The 16,673-nt window shown below is 39.6% G+C and overlaps 1 protein-coding gene across 1 annotated transcript in view; it reads right to left on the bottom strand.

The window, feature by feature from the left end:
- The window catches only part of THSD4 (thrombospondin type 1 domain containing 4), a 260,599-nt gene that overhangs the window by 226,409 nt on the left and 17,517 nt on the right, over window positions 1-16,673 (bottom strand). Inside the window, exons 3-4 of the mRNA XM_042876137.1 lie at window positions 14,650-14,719; window positions 84-523 (exon numbers count right to left, since the gene is read on the bottom strand). Coding sequence (XP_042732071.1) covers window positions 84-523; window positions 14,650-14,719 — 510 coding nt within the window. The remainder of the gene's footprint in view (window positions 1-83; window positions 524-14,649; window positions 14,720-16,673) is intronic.

The raw sequence follows: 16,673 nt of genomic DNA, 5'->3' as shown, positions 1-16,673 counted from the left end.
AAAAATACTGGTTCTTGTCAGATAGGCCATTCTTCAGGTATATCACTCATAGCAAGAATAAAACACATGCATAGACACTGTACCTCTTTTCTGCCTTGGGGTGATGCCTCTGGGACTGAGAGTGCCGGCTGCCTCTGGGAGCTCCTCGGCTCATGTGGCTGTTGTTATGGCCTTCAGAAGCAGCAGAAGCCCGCAGGCCGGCCCGGAGCTGCTCTTCATTCCTGTGAAGCGGCACAGATGTACGGATGGCAGAAATGACGTGGCCTGGGTAAGCAGTCAGTGAGTCCTGATGGCGGGAGCTCTGGTGAGCAAGAGTTCTCTCCGAGGCCGCATATGGCCGCCCCGGCCTCTGGTAGCCCCTTTCACGGTAGTACGCCGGGAGGCACGGCCTCGTTTGCTCCATCACACCGCCACTGCAGCTCCTGGAACAGGCAGACCAGGGGCCCCAGCTGCCCCACATGCCTGGGATTCCCGCACCGCTATCTTCAGATGCATCTCTTTGCTCTTCTATCCTCTGGGGAACCTGTAGATACAACAGATTGACAAGAGCTCACACTACAATACAAAGGTGATGAAGGTGATGCTAAAGTCCTTTTTTAAGCCATTCACTCCAAAGTCACACAGTGGAACTGAACTACTGTGTGACTTGAGCTATGCATCAGCTACCTATTCTTCTAGCTCTGGTCTACAGCTATCACCCACTTGGATGAAAAGTTGTTTGGTTTTGGACTAGCTGGATTGGAACAGATTCTTTTTAGTCCTCAGCATTGGAAAACACTGCATGAAGCTTGGAAACTGAAAACCATTACACTATTAACTTCTGGTGACAACTCAGGTAACAAATACTGACTGCTCTCTCCCATTCTGACATCTGAACAATGGAAATTGCTGCTGGAAATCTCAAACTGCAATAATATTTCAGGAAGTGCCACCTCATGAAACTTTTTAGGAAAACTAAAACGTAAGAGAATAAACCGATTGCCAATCAGCCAAAAATGCTGCAATAGTTAACTCTTAAACCACTCCCATTCCACCTCTGATATTAATGCTCTTTCAAGAATACTTCAAGGAAAATATTTATTTAGCAAGGTAAGTACACCCCTACATTCACAGAAATTCCTATCAAATTCAATACAAAGACAGACAAGACAAATTGCTCGTCTCAAGTGTTCTACTTAGCCATGCTCACCATGCAGCAGCATAGGGAAACAAAGAAAAGCCCCGAAAAGAAGAGCTTTTTGTTCTGGATACAGCAATGAACTATTAGGAATAAGAATAGAGCCAGGCTCTTTCCAGTGGTGCCCAGAGCCAGGGCAAGGGGCAATGGGATCAAAGTGGAACACAGGAGGTTCCGTCTGCACACCAGAAAGCATTTCTGTGCTGCGCGGGTGACAGAGCAGGGCACAGGTTGCCCAGATGCTGTGCTGAGATCTCCAAAAGCTTCCTGGGCACAGGCCTGGGCACCCTGCTCTAGGTGGCCCTGCTGGGGCAGGAGTGGGACCAGATGCACCAATAAGTCCTGACAGCCTCAGTCATTTTGCATTAAATGCACAGTTCTGTTGTTTCCCTTCTCCAGCTGGTTGAATCACAAATATTGAAAGCAGGCTTCAAAAGTGTGATTCTCAAGATTACTAAAGTGTAGAGCATTCCCTTAAATGAGCATCCTTTGGTAGTTTACTTATATTCCAAATCTTTGTGCCAAAAAGCACACATACCCATCATTTCAATTATCAGACAAAAAGAAGCACTAACCACAGCTAACTATACAGCCCTACTCAAGTGTCTAACTGTCTCAAAATAACCTCTGGAAAATCAACCATTTCTCTCTGTATGTCACTTCTCCCTGCATTGAAGAACGACCTCCTAAATATATAACTTCCATTAATAATTTTGGCTCAAACACTGCTGCACAGTACTGGATTAACATCTACATACTTGGCCTGCAGGCACAGATAACACGTGCAGGCTCTACCTGAAGTGCCAGCCTGCACAAACTACTGATAAGCAAGCTATAAACATGGCAGGCTTGGGTGGAATGTGGTTTGCTGAATGCTCCATTATCATAAGCAAAGCCAAGGCAGTGAGGGTTTGTGGTGCTGCTGTGTAGGAGTCAGTTGCGGTCTACATAATCTGAAACATTTCCCCACTCTGAGGTTGCTCTCACTCTTTCATCACCAACCACAGAAAAAACTGCATTTAATTATAACTTGTGAATAATATAAAGCATCTGCATTAGTGTGATATGTTCTCTATTTCACCAATATTATATGAAAACAGAAGCAGATGTCTCTGTATTTAATTTATGTTTTTCCGTGGGTACCCCATTTGGCACGAGTCTTTTAAATCCAATAGCCTGTACAACCTAATAACCACATAATGTCAAGATTATGAATAACATGCAACAAGGGCCTGGTTTCTGGCTGTTATATTTGCATTTATATCCAATAGCAGAACATCGTTGGCTCACAATATAACCAACTAGAAAAGCTTAGTTTCTTCCGTTTATGATTTTGTCACTGAATATTCACAGTTTATATGTACATTACATATTAATAAAGCTGTAATACAAATACAGCATAAAACCAATAGCCTGGTGCTTCCAGACAAGTCACATTTCTCTTCTCACAATAAGTCTTCCAAACAGTTTAAATCAGACAAACAAAAAAACAAAAACAAAAACAAAAACAAAACCTGTTTATTTTCTCTTAGCAGCAAATTGTTCTGTAACATTTATGACAAGGAACAGTGGGTTTAAATTTCAGCAGTGGTGCTCCAAATTGGATAGCAGGAAGAACTTCTTAGCAGAAAGGCAAATGAAGCATAGAACCTGAGCAGACCCTGGTACCCTGCATTGGAGGCCAGCCCAAACCTCCAGCAGGAACAACCAAGCCACAGCCGCTCCAGCCCGGCCTCACAGGTCACTTCCTGTGCTTTGGTCCTCTGATTAGCAGGTTACATTGCAGCCGGTAATGAATTCTCACACTGCCCTAGGGTATAGCCAAGAAATTACAGGTAGCTAAGGGAGACAGCTAAAGTATTCCAGAATACTTCAGAAGTACCACAGCCTGAGATTGCTGACTCTTAAGTCCACTCTCCCTTTAAAAACAACCCACTGAACAGCACAGCTTCTGAAGAGTTTAAGCCCTTGCTGTGACAAGTGAGGGTAAAAGTGAAATTTCTTTGCAGAGTTAAATCACAAAAGCAAATTCTTTAAAAGAAACACAAACTGCAATAGGGAGAGAAAAATTACGTTGTCTCATTGACTTTCCTGTAGCTCCTGTGGTTCCTTCTTCAGGTGACCTAATAGTCATTCCAACTGCAAGCGCCATCAGAAAGATGTCTGTCGACTACAAGTTAATCAGCCACCAGGGATTTCGCTCTATTAATTCAATGTATTTTTCCCCTTATTTTCATGCCATTATTACAGTCCTTTCTTTCCTGTACATTCTTCAATCATTTGGTAGGACAATGTTTCTAAGTAGAAGTAGTAATTATCACTGGGTACAGCAGTGAAGAACTTAAACAACCTTTAAGGTATGCATACGCTTGCAATTTCTACGTTTGCACTAACTCCTATCAATTAAATCTCTTTAATTTAGAAATTATCACCATAAAGATCATTGCACAATGAAAACCCAAACTTTACAAACATACACATGCTTGCAGCAGTGCGATATGATGAAGAGCCCTGGCACAGGGTGTCAGTCCTGCTTCTGTATTTCTAGGAACTGCCTTGGTCATTAACCTGCATGACAGGAAATCAGAATTCTAACATAAAGAAGTGGCATTACACGTGCAGTAGTCACACTGAACATCAATGCCTCATCCAGCAAACCAGCACATTGTTTAGTTTCAGATTAGGTGATCCCCAACATCCCTATGTTTTTCCCCTAACATCCACTAATTTGAAAAATTTGGAGCTCATTTCATACAGCAGGATTGCTACTGATGCAGTCACTGATGCCCCATTCCAGCACACCACTAAAACATGTGTCTGATCTGAATGTGAATAAGCCCACTGGAGGAAAAAAGAAGTTAGGTATATACCTACACACACCACTAGATACAATCAGATGGGCTGATCCTGTTCTACTGTTTAACATCCCAACGCTTAGAACATGGAGACTGAAAATTCCGATGATTGCTCTTTCTTTCTAAAAGCTTTTCAAGTAAAGGTTTTATTATGTTATCTATAGAACAGTGAGGATCGCACATCCGTGACAGTCATGGAAAAGAAAGGTAAGCCACATGACTGCAGACACTGAGGCTTTGTAAAACTTGATAGGCAATACAAACCTCGTGGCCAAAAAGAGATCTTAGATTTTATATTAAGCTATCCTTTGCCACTCAATATTCTCTAGAGCAGCCACCACCATTATCTTCCTTGACTTTCTCCATCTCCATCCAGAAAGGGTCCAGCTCTTCTCTAGTTTTAGTCAGCTTTGCCCTCCTTGCTTTTAAGCCTCATTTTCTGCATAACCCATAAAACCCCTCCTTTACTTGGGCTGTTCAGGCCCCTATTCTATTCTCATTCAAATTGCCTTTAAAGATCTATTTAGCCCTTTTGCTGTGTTTCCAACACAGAACCTCTAATGATTAAAGAAAAGTAGGAATTGTCAATTGTTGCCTTTCTCCTAATGGTCAGTCTCTTAAGCTGCAAATCCAGAGGACCAGAATTCACCTTTTGCTTTCCTCTGCGAGGAACATGAACTGTAATAGTGACAAATACATCATTTGAATAATACAATCTCAGCTTTGATAACATTCCTCTTTATGAAAACGATAATCCTGCACTGCTGCACTGTCCTTCAAGACTACAGAATCTTTACAGAAAAAAATGTATCTCCTCCAATATGAATCAGTATCAGAGTAAAATTTGATCCTGTGCATTCTTCTGAGTTGATTTTAATTCATCATCTTACAGTGATGTCACAACCATAGAAGGAAGGGATAATCTGAACTCAGTCTGAAGTTTATTACCCAATAAGTCAAGTAATATACCCCAAGTCAAAGTAATTGTATCCAGAGGGACATTTTGTCAGCTGTCAGAACACCAATGGTACTCACTCAGTAAACTCATGCCCATGTGCTGGATGCAAGGCAGAATTAATAGAAGCCAGTATGCCTTTTTTAAAAATACATGCAAATTATCTATCTTACTTGCCTTGACCTTTGCTTCTCAGAGCAAAGAGCCCTAATTCTGCAAATATTCCTCTGAGTTGAAGCATTTTGGAGTTGTCCCTTCCGGAGACCCTCTTCATATACCTGTTAACTCATGCTGTGACACCAAACCATTGCCATCATTATTATATGCTGGTATAACAGTACGTTATTTTTCAATATTTGTTACTAAAAAATCTGCATGTCATATTCAGGATGAGATGAATACACTACTCTTCACAAATATTTACAGCTCATTCTACCACTGATGGTCTTTCACAAAAGAAAATAAAGTCTCTGTCCTTTTAAAAATCTCAGGAGTGTAAAAACAAAAGCAGGCTGACTTATAGAAACTAGAACTGAAATACAGTTCAGAGCAAAGCATGCCAAATTTTGAATGGACTGAGGAAATTATAGTTTAGATTTAGAGCCTATTCAAGTGTAACATTATAGTATTTCCCTGCCAGCATTGTAAACACATCTATGGAACTGGTTTAATTCTTTCACCAGTCTAAGCATCTTAAAGGAATATTTCTTCAACATTAGTTCAGCTGCTTTCCAATACAGACCATTCCTATACAGCCATGACAATTTCCCAGCAGAAAGTCTTTACGGTCCACTTTATAGTCATTCATTTGGAATAGCAATATTTTAAATGCTTTTTACAAGAAACACGTGCAACACTGGTGGTTTGATAAAAAATTATCTACCAAAAAACCCCAAAACCTGTAGTTAACAACTTCTCAGATCTCTCCAGGCTGGCAGAAAAATGGAGCAGAGGCCAAACAAAACATGACACAATGAGTATATGTCCGCCTAGTTAGTGAGCTCTGCTATTTTAATCCTTCACTGCATTTTGGAAACCTTTAATCAAAGATGTAGTAAACCGTTTGAATTTTGCAGTAAGTGTAAATACTACCAGCTTAAATGATTTGGGTTTCTGCTCTTTGTATAAAAACTCTGTCTGAACATCTGTGCCTGTGAAGATTAAAGGGCTAAAAAACCTGGAAATAGAAGACCTTTGTATTCACAAATCACTGAGGAGAGTTACAATGCCTGCAAAGCTTAGCTGGCCCCTCAACCAACTTAGACCACATCTGAAGAGACTTTAACATTATTTAAATAATCTAGAAAGTAAACAGCTCTGAACAAACTCAGAACAGTTTGTGTGCCAGAGTTTGAAGCTTCCTCCAAGTTTGGATAACTTTTTTCACACCAAGACCACCCCCACTGCATTCCATGAGCTTACTGTTCTGGGGCAGAGGGTTCTTTCTTGCTGTGAGACCAGTAAGTACCTGCAGGCTAACAGATGGATCACTCCTCCCTTCCAGTAGCTGCATATAATGACCCCTTATCTGCACTGGGATTGCTTCTGGTTTACAGTAACAAAGATGATAAGCATCAGGACTTCACTATACCAGAGATGTGGCTTCTTTATTTTAATAAGCTATTTCCTCATCTCTGATTATCACATGTGATCTAAGTCACTCACTGCACTACAAGCTCAGGTCAATCATCTTTAGCTGTGACAAAGCTATCACCACTCTACTGTACTTCTACAACTTATAAAATTCTTTGGGATCCAAACATGGTGTAGACATGGACTTACGTACCCAGTGAGTGACATAACACCTCCCAGGGACTCTCAGTGAGTCATCTGCTCAATGCTGCAGAAGTGGACAAGCTGCCATTACATAGAAAGCAATATTTCCGAGCAGAAGAATTAATTAATCTGAGAATCCATAAAGCTTCTCATGTTCATCATTGCTCTCTAAAGCCGGTGACAACACCAGCATTAAACATCGCCCTGACACAAAATTTAAAAATATGAGGCACTGATCTATCACCTTGCACATTCACCTGCTCTGAAATCCAACTGAAGAAAAGTCCCTTTCATTTTTCCCAAAGAAACAGAACAAGCTCTAAGACCCCAATGCTCCAGCTTTAAGGAACCTGTGCTTTTAATGAAAAAACTATTTTTCAGAGTTCAATTGTGAAGCAGGTTAAAAATAATGAAACCATTGCCCTTGGTTTTTCTAAGAGTATACTTGCACAAAATAATGTATCCTTGTTCTGCCTCCCTCTCCAGCAGGAAGAATGCCATTACCTAAGCATTTTAACTCACAAGGAGAAGGGCAGGGAATTAGTAACGACTCAGGAGATAGCAGGAAACTTCTTTCAGCTGTTGTTCAAAGACACTCTGTTGCATTACAAGGCTAAATTTAAAGGAAACTTTTGTACAGTCTAAATCACCTCCTGTTTCCTAATAATCACTAGTTAGAACATGAATACCATTAACTAGAAAGGCTTTATTTTACTCAGGGTTCAATTAGCCTGAGAGCATGTATATCTATACAGCTAATGTTAAGCATTATACATATGTGCTGAAGGCATATGGATATGTTGTCCTGTAAATAAATACAAGAGAAATAAAAACTACACCTCAGAATTATGGAGCTGGTGTGAACAAAATATACCAGTAACAATAACTCAACAGTTATCTTACGAACAAACCAAATTACAAAGAAATGAGAGGCACAAGCAAACACTTGTTAAGCAGCACGCACACAGCAGCCGCACACGCCAGCATGCATAGCTGCCCTAGCAAAACCCTATGCAGTGCATGCAGCCCAGCAGGACAGAACCACAGCAATGCTGTGGTCTTAGCATGGGTTGGCTGGCAGCTTGCAAGGCTACAGATTTCACTCTGTGAACCTCATGATGGAGCTTCACCCTACCTGAGTTTCAAGGAAAAATCACACACAGCGCTCTGTTAGCATGCTCCCACTTCTCAGGACAGGTAAAAACAAGGTGGTGAGCAGCTGGGGTGGAGATCCCATGGCAATCCTTAGAATCAAGAGGCATTAGCTCTGATGTCTTGGCCAAAATCCAAGCTTAAATATTAACCACTTTGTCTAACTCCAGTTTCCCCTAGTGTTTCAAGGATATAGCAGATTAACTTCATGCTTCACGTTTTACTTTATTATAGTGCATTCAGAAATATTAGGCAGCTGTATCCTTTTCAGTTAGCAGAATGGTGACTTTTATAGGGTGCAGGAGACTAAAAGAAACAAAAGACATTAAGAAACACTGCCATTCACTGTCACTATAACAATATAAAAGCAGGTGTAGGATCACATATATAGAATTTCCTATATGAATCTTAAAATTGATACAGTTATCAGAATTAATAAACAACTTCCTATCTGAAATAACATACAGTGTTATCATCCACCCTACATACTCTCCCTCTATGTTCACACTTGATCTTCATTTTCCCACCAGAAGGAACCATCCCTAATACCTTAAGCCTTTGCAGCAGTGCAGTGTAATGGAACCAGCAAGTGAATTGCCATGGAAAACAAAGATGAAAGAAAGAAGGATAAGAAGAAATGAACAACCTATTTACTGGATTCTTCAGACAGAGGAAGTGAGACCAAAATTAGCATCCTCACTTTCACCCCTCAAAGTACGATGGCCAATCAATCCAAGAACCTGCTGGAGTTCCTTTAAGTGTCTCATTTTACTTGTCACAGATAAAAAACGTTCATAGGAAAAGCTTCAGGGAGGTACATGATTGCCCAGAAAAAGGCCTATGCAGCCATACAAATGTAGATGTTAGGCAGTTTTAGAACTCTAGATAGGGGCACAGGAAAAGGCAAGCAGAAGAGAGACATTATTTTTCATTATCTTTTATTGTCCTGAAGCAAAGGGAAAGCAGATATCCACTGTCAGTTAAGGGAACAGTGATTTAAGAGAAGCTCTGACAACTTCCTGAGTCTTGTATTCTGCCACTTCAACTAACGTAGTACCATCATGTAGTGGATTTAAGAAAAAAGAAAACTGACTGAGATGACTCGTAGGGCAAGTAACACGAATGCTTACTGAGAATAAACAAAACGTATCAACCCCTAAGCCTCCAAACAAAATGGATAAACTGAAGCACTCCAAAAGCTGAGGAAGTACAGAAATGAAAACTGCTTTGAAGCAGATGCTAACTACAGAAATTCCCTCTAGAACCTAACTTCTCTTTGAGTACTGATGGGATTTAGCCATTACGTTGCAGTGCTGCTCAGGCTACATTTCCACAGGTAACTGAATTTATCTCACAGCTCACCATGCCCAAGCAAAGGGATCTTGCTCATCTTTCCCCTCCCTCTGTTCTTCTCTTTTCTCCCAGCGTCCTCTCCTGCACCTATTCCTTATTTCTCCCAAATTAGCACTGAGGACCCTCCAACAAGCATATCTGATTGCGATTGCAAAAAAGGAAAGAAAAAAAGAACAAGCACCCACCCTGCCATCTACTCTCTCACAGAAAGAGGTTGGTGAGATAAATCAATTTGCAGAGGATTCCAGCAAACACCTGAGACAGCACAAGACAAGCTGCAGGAATAACCCACCAGGCAAGGTGCTGTCTTACTGCATTCCTCTGCCTTCAGCTGCAGCAAACTGGTGGAGCATCACTGCCTGCCCAGCCTACCACAGCCTGACAGAGAGGCCTCAGAGCTGTCTCAGCTGTGCACAAAAGAAACTTCCCTGGGTCTGTGAGTCTGTAGCATGGAATAGGAACTCATTTCTGTAATTTCTTATTTCTTTATTTCACTATGCTTGTTCTTAAACGTTATTCTAAAATTATAGCCCTAACAAAATTCTTCTGAAAGCATATTCATCTTAAGATGCTTTTTGAAGGAGTACATTTTGGAGGGAGTCACATCCACTTGCTGACCTTCATAGTAACTATTGCGTGTTCAACAGAAAGAGATAATTTCTTATGTCCAGCAAAGAGATAAAGAAATCACATTAAAAAAACAGACTCAAAGTACTTCAACAATATTACAGTGCCCCAGTGAAAGGCTTGTAAAAGAAAACCTTGACATCTCTTCCATAGATCAATGATGTACTGCACTTTCATTAAAGTCTGTAGTACTATCCAAGTGGGTGACAAGAAGATATGCATAAAAATTCAAAGCAACTCCACTGCTTCAATGCTAATACTTAATGTTTTAACAGAGCAAGATGTTAAAAGCAAAGCAACACTTACATTAGAAATTGCATTTAGACAAACTTTACTACTGTGTACATTACCCATTCTATTACGACTTACTGTCAATACAGCAATATAAGATTAATTAACAATCAACCCAGGGATGATTTTCTGAAAAAACTGTGAATACAGTCTTCACTGTTTGTCTGGGAAGAGGACTGTTATGTTTCACGGTTTAACCTTTTGTTCATCACAGCATGTCACTAATAGTAAAGGTTAAATAGTATTTATTGAATAAATTCAGCATGGGGGAGAATAGAGACTGCACAGGAGGGCAGTTCATATGTCCAGTACTGATGGATAAGGGAAGCTGATTGCCCAAATATTAAAAAGACTTTGATTTAAGCAGTTGGAGACAGCTAGTCCAACTTTAAATACGAATGGTGATCATTTTCATGCAACATTCCCTCCTTTTTTGCCAATGAATTCTCTGTCCTCATAAAGTTGGTACTTACAAATTACATTCTATGAATGAAAAAGTTAGATATTGAAAACACCTGACCTGCCAGAAACTACTGACCAAACTATAACCCTTGTATTTAAGAAACCACAAACATCTTCTGCACAGTAAAGTCTGTTTCTACCTATCTGTTGAACATATCATGTTTAAAATATTTGTATTGCTGTCTAAACCTGTGTTATATAGAGATAAGACTAACAAATAGACCCATATGATAAGCTCAGCTGCAGGAAATAAATAGAGATGCTCTTTGTTTTCAGATATTTATGCGACGCACAAATGAAAGACAGCATTGTTTGAAGTAAATACAGACAAAAAAAAAAACTTATTTCTATACAAAAGTCAGTGTATTAGGTATTTCTGAAACTAGAAATTCTATATTGGTCAATTCCATCTTCATGGCAAGCGAGCTTCCACAACTACATTCCAAAATTTTATGAAAAAAAAAAAAAAAAAGAAACATTGCCCAAATATTATCCCCCAAAAGTATCTTCTTACTAGCTTCAACCTAATAGCCAAGCTTAAGTTTCCAAAGAGTTATAACAGAAGAGGAACCAAATTTGATAGTACAAGGGTGAATAGTTTTAAACTGGTAGATTTGGATATAGACAAAATATAAGCAATAAATTCCTCACTATCCCAGGGCAGTGAGGCAGTGGCACAGGCTGCCCAGAGAAGCTGTGGATGCTCCATCCATGGCAGTATTCAATGCCAGATTGGACAGGGACCCAGCAGCTGACCTGGTGGGTGGAATCATCCCAAAGCAGAGGGTTGGGACTGGATGGCAGTCAACATCCCTTCCAACCCAAGCCATTCTATGATTCTATGAGATGGAAAAGTAATGGATTTAGTCAGAGGGGAGTATCCTGAGGAGTTACAGAATCAACTGCAAATGAGAAAAATAAGAACTTTTCCAGTTGCTGTTGTCATTCCCCCAAGTCTTAATTCCACTATCTGCACCTCCCTACTACGCAAGTAATTTGGCTCTTCTATCTAACAGTCCCCAGGCTTTCATGCCAGAAATGGACTTGTGCGTGTGTCTGTGGAAAGCAACCTGCTGAGCTCAGCCCTTCCAGAACTTGTATGAAGTTTCCTTTAAAAAAAACATATAATAATAATATGTTTTTAATTCTTTGTTTTTAAATCCTGTTTGATAAGATTAGCTCTGTTCTTCATGTCCTTTTGAAGTCCTAAACTTAGGCGACTTACTCAAGAGAAGCTAAAAGATACATTAACTGGTTGTAATCTACTAAAGCTAAATTAAAACTCTCACATTAGTTTATAAACTGCAAACAGATTTTTGTTCAATATCTACATTATGTCAGCTGCTCCCAAACTAGCATGACTTTAAACACTAATAGATTCCAAAGAAAATAAGAAACAAAAGATCAAAATACAGCAAGATTTTGAAACAAACACAAAACAGTGTTTTTAAGTATTTTCAAGTCATAAAAAAGCAAAACCTCAGCTCAATTGTGGGTGTCCAGAGACAGTTATAATGGATTTCAATCTGCTGCTTTGGGAATTGTCCTGATTTTTATTTCATTTTCCCAAAAGTTTTAGTGTAAGAAATAAAAATATGGCCTATTTGGAAACATTTAATGAGCTATTCAGCCAAATACCCAAATCCAGTTTCTTATTTCCTTGACCACGGCCTTCATAGCATAAAATAACTGTATGAAGGGTGCACAACACAGAATCCACTCTCCAACACTTACATGTTCAAGCATCAATCCTAAATGCATGCTTACCTTGAAGATGAAAATTAAATACAAAATAAGGATTGGGGTATGAGCTACTGTTTTCTTACAAGCCAGATGTGGTTTCTCAGTTTACATACACTGTATCCTCTAAGTGTATATACTAACGCCAGCAAATAACACCGTGCTGTTTACTACATTGTTAGAATGACTTCCTGTTCCCTAAGTCCTTCCCTCTTTCTCTTCCTTTCTGCCCATGAGATCAATCTCCATTCACACAGAAGGAGTTGTGCCAAAGAGCAGAGATCTGTGCAGAAATACGCAGGAGATGATGGCTGGCGATAGCAGTACACATGCATCCAAGTTACTACACAAAAGGAAAAGGAATGACTTGCAGCGCTATAAAGCTGAGAACTCACACCAGAAACATGTACTGAAGTAGCTGCTGAGAAAAGCAGCCTCGGAACCTGTGATCATCACTAGGCAACTTCTGCCTCTCCTGTTTTCAGTACAAAGAGCATGACCAAGGTGCTTGCCATGCCCCTTAATGCCATGCCTTTGGTTCCTTTAACTAGTACAGAGGCCTGTGCTAGTTAAAACCCGAGGCATTTCTAACTCAACTGAAAACAAAGAATCTGGTTTGATCAAAAGTAATTCCAGAGCTTCACAGAATGAAGCCATTGTTTCTCTGACTCACTCTATTTTAGTCATTAATTTTTCCCCCTACGGCCATGTGGAAGCTGGATTGCACCAGCACTTCACTGTCAGTGTTACAAAACAGCAGCAGCAAAAAATGACCATCTCAACTGCACAACAAAATCAGAGAGATCAGAAATAGAGAAAAGCAACACACTGGACTCAGGTTTAGAATGCTGCACCTGGGTAGCTGCAGTCTGGACCTCATTTGAGTTGTATTACAATTGGCAGTTGTGTTCTTAGACTATGATCATCAGATACTTTCAGGTTTTTACTTGGTATCTATGAAACTATTGTCAAAACAATTTTTGCACTAAATATACTGGCATATGCATATAAAAACATAAAGGAAAACTTTATGTGCATTTTATCTTTTCTAAGTACAGTTTAAAAATATACATATTGTACATTATTTAAAAATTATTTTAAAAGCAAGTAATTTTAACAAAAAATACTTGATATCTTTATCAATCTTTATTCTATATTTTATATCTTTATCATTTTTTTTATTGGGCTTGGGTATTAATTAAGAGGTGATATAGATCAGCCTACACAGAGTCAGAAGAGTTCTCAAAGGGTTTGCTCCTGGAGTACCTGGCAGAATGAGCAATACCCACACTTCACTCCTTACAAACCTTTGTCCAGCACATTCACAAAGACCTCCATCACAGAAATGCTAGAAGTTTCCCAGTAAGTGTGATCTACCCTTCTTTACATCCTTGCCATAAGAAATTTTTTTCTAATAGCCAAAATCACATTTCCCTTGCCAATTTAAATCCCTTTCTTCTAATCTACTTCACTGCAGAAATAAAGAACAGTTCTCTCTTTAGCACTCATAAGTATCTGGAGATTATGTCTGCCTTCATCCTGCAGTCTTCTCTTCAGACTAAACAACCCAAATTCATTCAAACTTCCCTCAGAGGTAACATTTTAAAACTTCCCAAGGATAATCACTGCTGCCCTCTGTTTCTCTCCAAATTATTCACTTTTTTTTCTACAAAGCAATGCAAAAAATCTAAATTAAGTTTCCCAGCCGAGGCCCCACTAATGCTGAGAAGGATGGAAGGATCCTCTCTGTGTTGGCTGTATGTCTGAGGCAAGCATGTGAATTTTTCACAAGTGGACAAGCAAACAGTTAAGCAGCTTCCAGCTTGTCTTCAGTAATTTCAGTCTAACATCTGAATACGACTGGTGTCCAATATCTGTTTCAGACATCTACGTTTTGGTAAGAGAACGTGCTACCTAGGAGCAACTAGACGCTTCTGCTAACCACTCCACTGAGCACTGCTCTCTCTGATGTGAATTCTTCTCACCTTCATCTTACACGATGGAAATGGAAATGCTCCAAAACTTAAATAAGCTGTCAATGCTATACATATGACCTACAACACTCTATACATTCCTGTCTGTTTATGGCACTCACCTGATTAACTGTGATGGGGCTTTTTTAAAAAAGTATATATTAATGTAAAAGCATACACACAAAAGCCATAATGTTCCAAGAACTTCACCCCAATTACATTGCTTTATGCTGCTTACTCTAATGTTTACCTTTAAGTACATAAAATCTGAATATTACTAATGCTTACCTTTCTGTGTTCAATTGAAGGCTGTGGGATGACAAACTGAAATCCCAGCACTGCTAATGAACTGAGAAGTCTGAAAAAGCAAACAGGGAAACAGAATACATCATTACCACTAATCCAAATTACCTAAAGCCTAATACAGGACTTGACACTGCAAGAACTTACATACACACTTGAATATCATTACTAAGCAAAAGAGACTCAATAAACTGTGTGAAATATTCTTTTAACATTCTCTTCACTAGACTGCAGGCAGCAGTAGGTACATACATATGTTTGTCTACCTATATAGCAAAAGTTCACCAAGAAGAATCCATTAACAGTATTTCACATAATGTTATGTTTAAATAATTTTTTTTTAAGTACATACTTTCGCACCACAGCACTTGGTGTCAAAATTGAGATACGCTTCATGAGTTTAAATAAGAGTTCAGCCATCTGTGGACTGAGTCTGTTTCTAACCGTGGCTCCTCATTTTGCAGATAAACACCACCTCCAGCACAGGAAACATGTAAAGAACCTCCATGATTTTGTAGAACATAGGTTCCTTCCCAGCTGCCTAACACTTGTTAAAATTGAATAGCCTAATGGGCAAAAAAGATGGAAAGTAGCGGACACAGCTCACTGGAGACTCAGGATAAGCAGCCAAACATCACCCCAGTCCCCACATCTTCAATCTGAAAGGAGTCATAATGGGAACCAAGCCCAAACAAACTTTGCTCTGTCAAGCCTCACCACCATAACGACTCCGCAGAGCCCACTGCAAGTTGGGTTCAGTTAGCTCAGTCTTTTGTTTGCTAAGTTTGAGCTGAGCACTGGTTTCCCTCCTTCCAGCAAGTCCTTCATTGGAAATACAGAAAGGTAAGAGAGAGTGAGAATTAAGTTATCTTCACCTCTACCCGGAGTTTGAGTTCTCAGTTTACAAAGAGAATCCTTTGGACCCTCCATGGAGGAAAAAGCTGCTGAATTTCAATGCAGAAATAAAACTGATGGATTTGGACACAAAATCCATCTGCAGACTAATGGACCAGACAAAATCCAGCTGTGCTTCCTCCTCACAGTCCCTTCCTTTGCTCGCTATGCAGTAATCCTTTAAACATTTCACATTGTTTCAGGTATTTTCAAAGACAGACCTACTACGCAAAACCAGCTTTTTATACTAAGCATTTCATTTGTACAAATACGTACATTCTTCTACCTGGGAGAATGTTTTTCTTGAGTTTTCTGTTTGCTAGAGTTCTTGGTAACAAACTGCAAAAGGAACTGTTAAGTAAGTATTGATTGCATATGGCCTTTCATCACTTCATCACCATAGTCTATGCTGCTCTCAAAGAAAAAAAAACATTTAAAGGAAAAAAAAAAATCATTCCTTACTGCCACATAAATTTAGAAGAAAAAAAAGGAAAACAACTTAAAGGCCCATTAAAATGCAGTATTTCATTATATGTAGCTATCATTTGTGATAAAGCCAAAGGAGGCAGGTAAAAGGCAAGACACTGTAAAGAAACTACAGTAAGAGCCCAGACACATGGCTTGGAGCAAGGCTGAATAAGGCAGTAGTGGACAGAAGGAGGGCATACAAATGAAGAAGCTGATTTGTTAAACACACCTGAAACCAAAGGTAGAAGTAGAACAGAACTCAGACCTCCAAACTACAAAACAACAACACCATGTCTGTCTTTAGTTGATGTGCACGTTTACTTTCCAAATGCTCCATCTCCTAACTGTTCTCAAAATTGACAAGTACTCACATGGAGGGACTGAGCAGGCAGAGCTCAGCGGCTGACAGGCCCAGCTGACTGATGGCTGCTTCACTTGGGTTTCTGAGTAAGAACCTTGCTCATAGAGCCCATGCTCTCACAGTGATGATGCTATTTGTAGACAAGCAGCTAGTTCAAGACACAGTCAGGGATCTACACAAGTTGTACAGCATTATCTCTAAGAGCAAACATGCTCACTTTCTTTTACTGGCAATACCAATTTCTTTTTAGCTGGAAGGGGAAAAGTTATACTAGCTCTAATTCCTG

The sequence above is a fragment of the Lagopus leucura genome, unplaced genomic scaffold (assembly GCF_019238085.1).
Source record: "Lagopus leucura isolate 7727_CA_CO unplaced genomic scaffold, USGS_WTPT01 Super-Scaffold_100015, whole genome shotgun sequence".
Taxonomy (NCBI): domain Eukaryota; kingdom Metazoa; phylum Chordata; class Aves; order Galliformes; family Phasianidae; genus Lagopus; species Lagopus leucura.
Note: the sequence above shows the minus strand (reverse complement) of the source record. Positions and strands in the feature narration are given on the sequence as shown.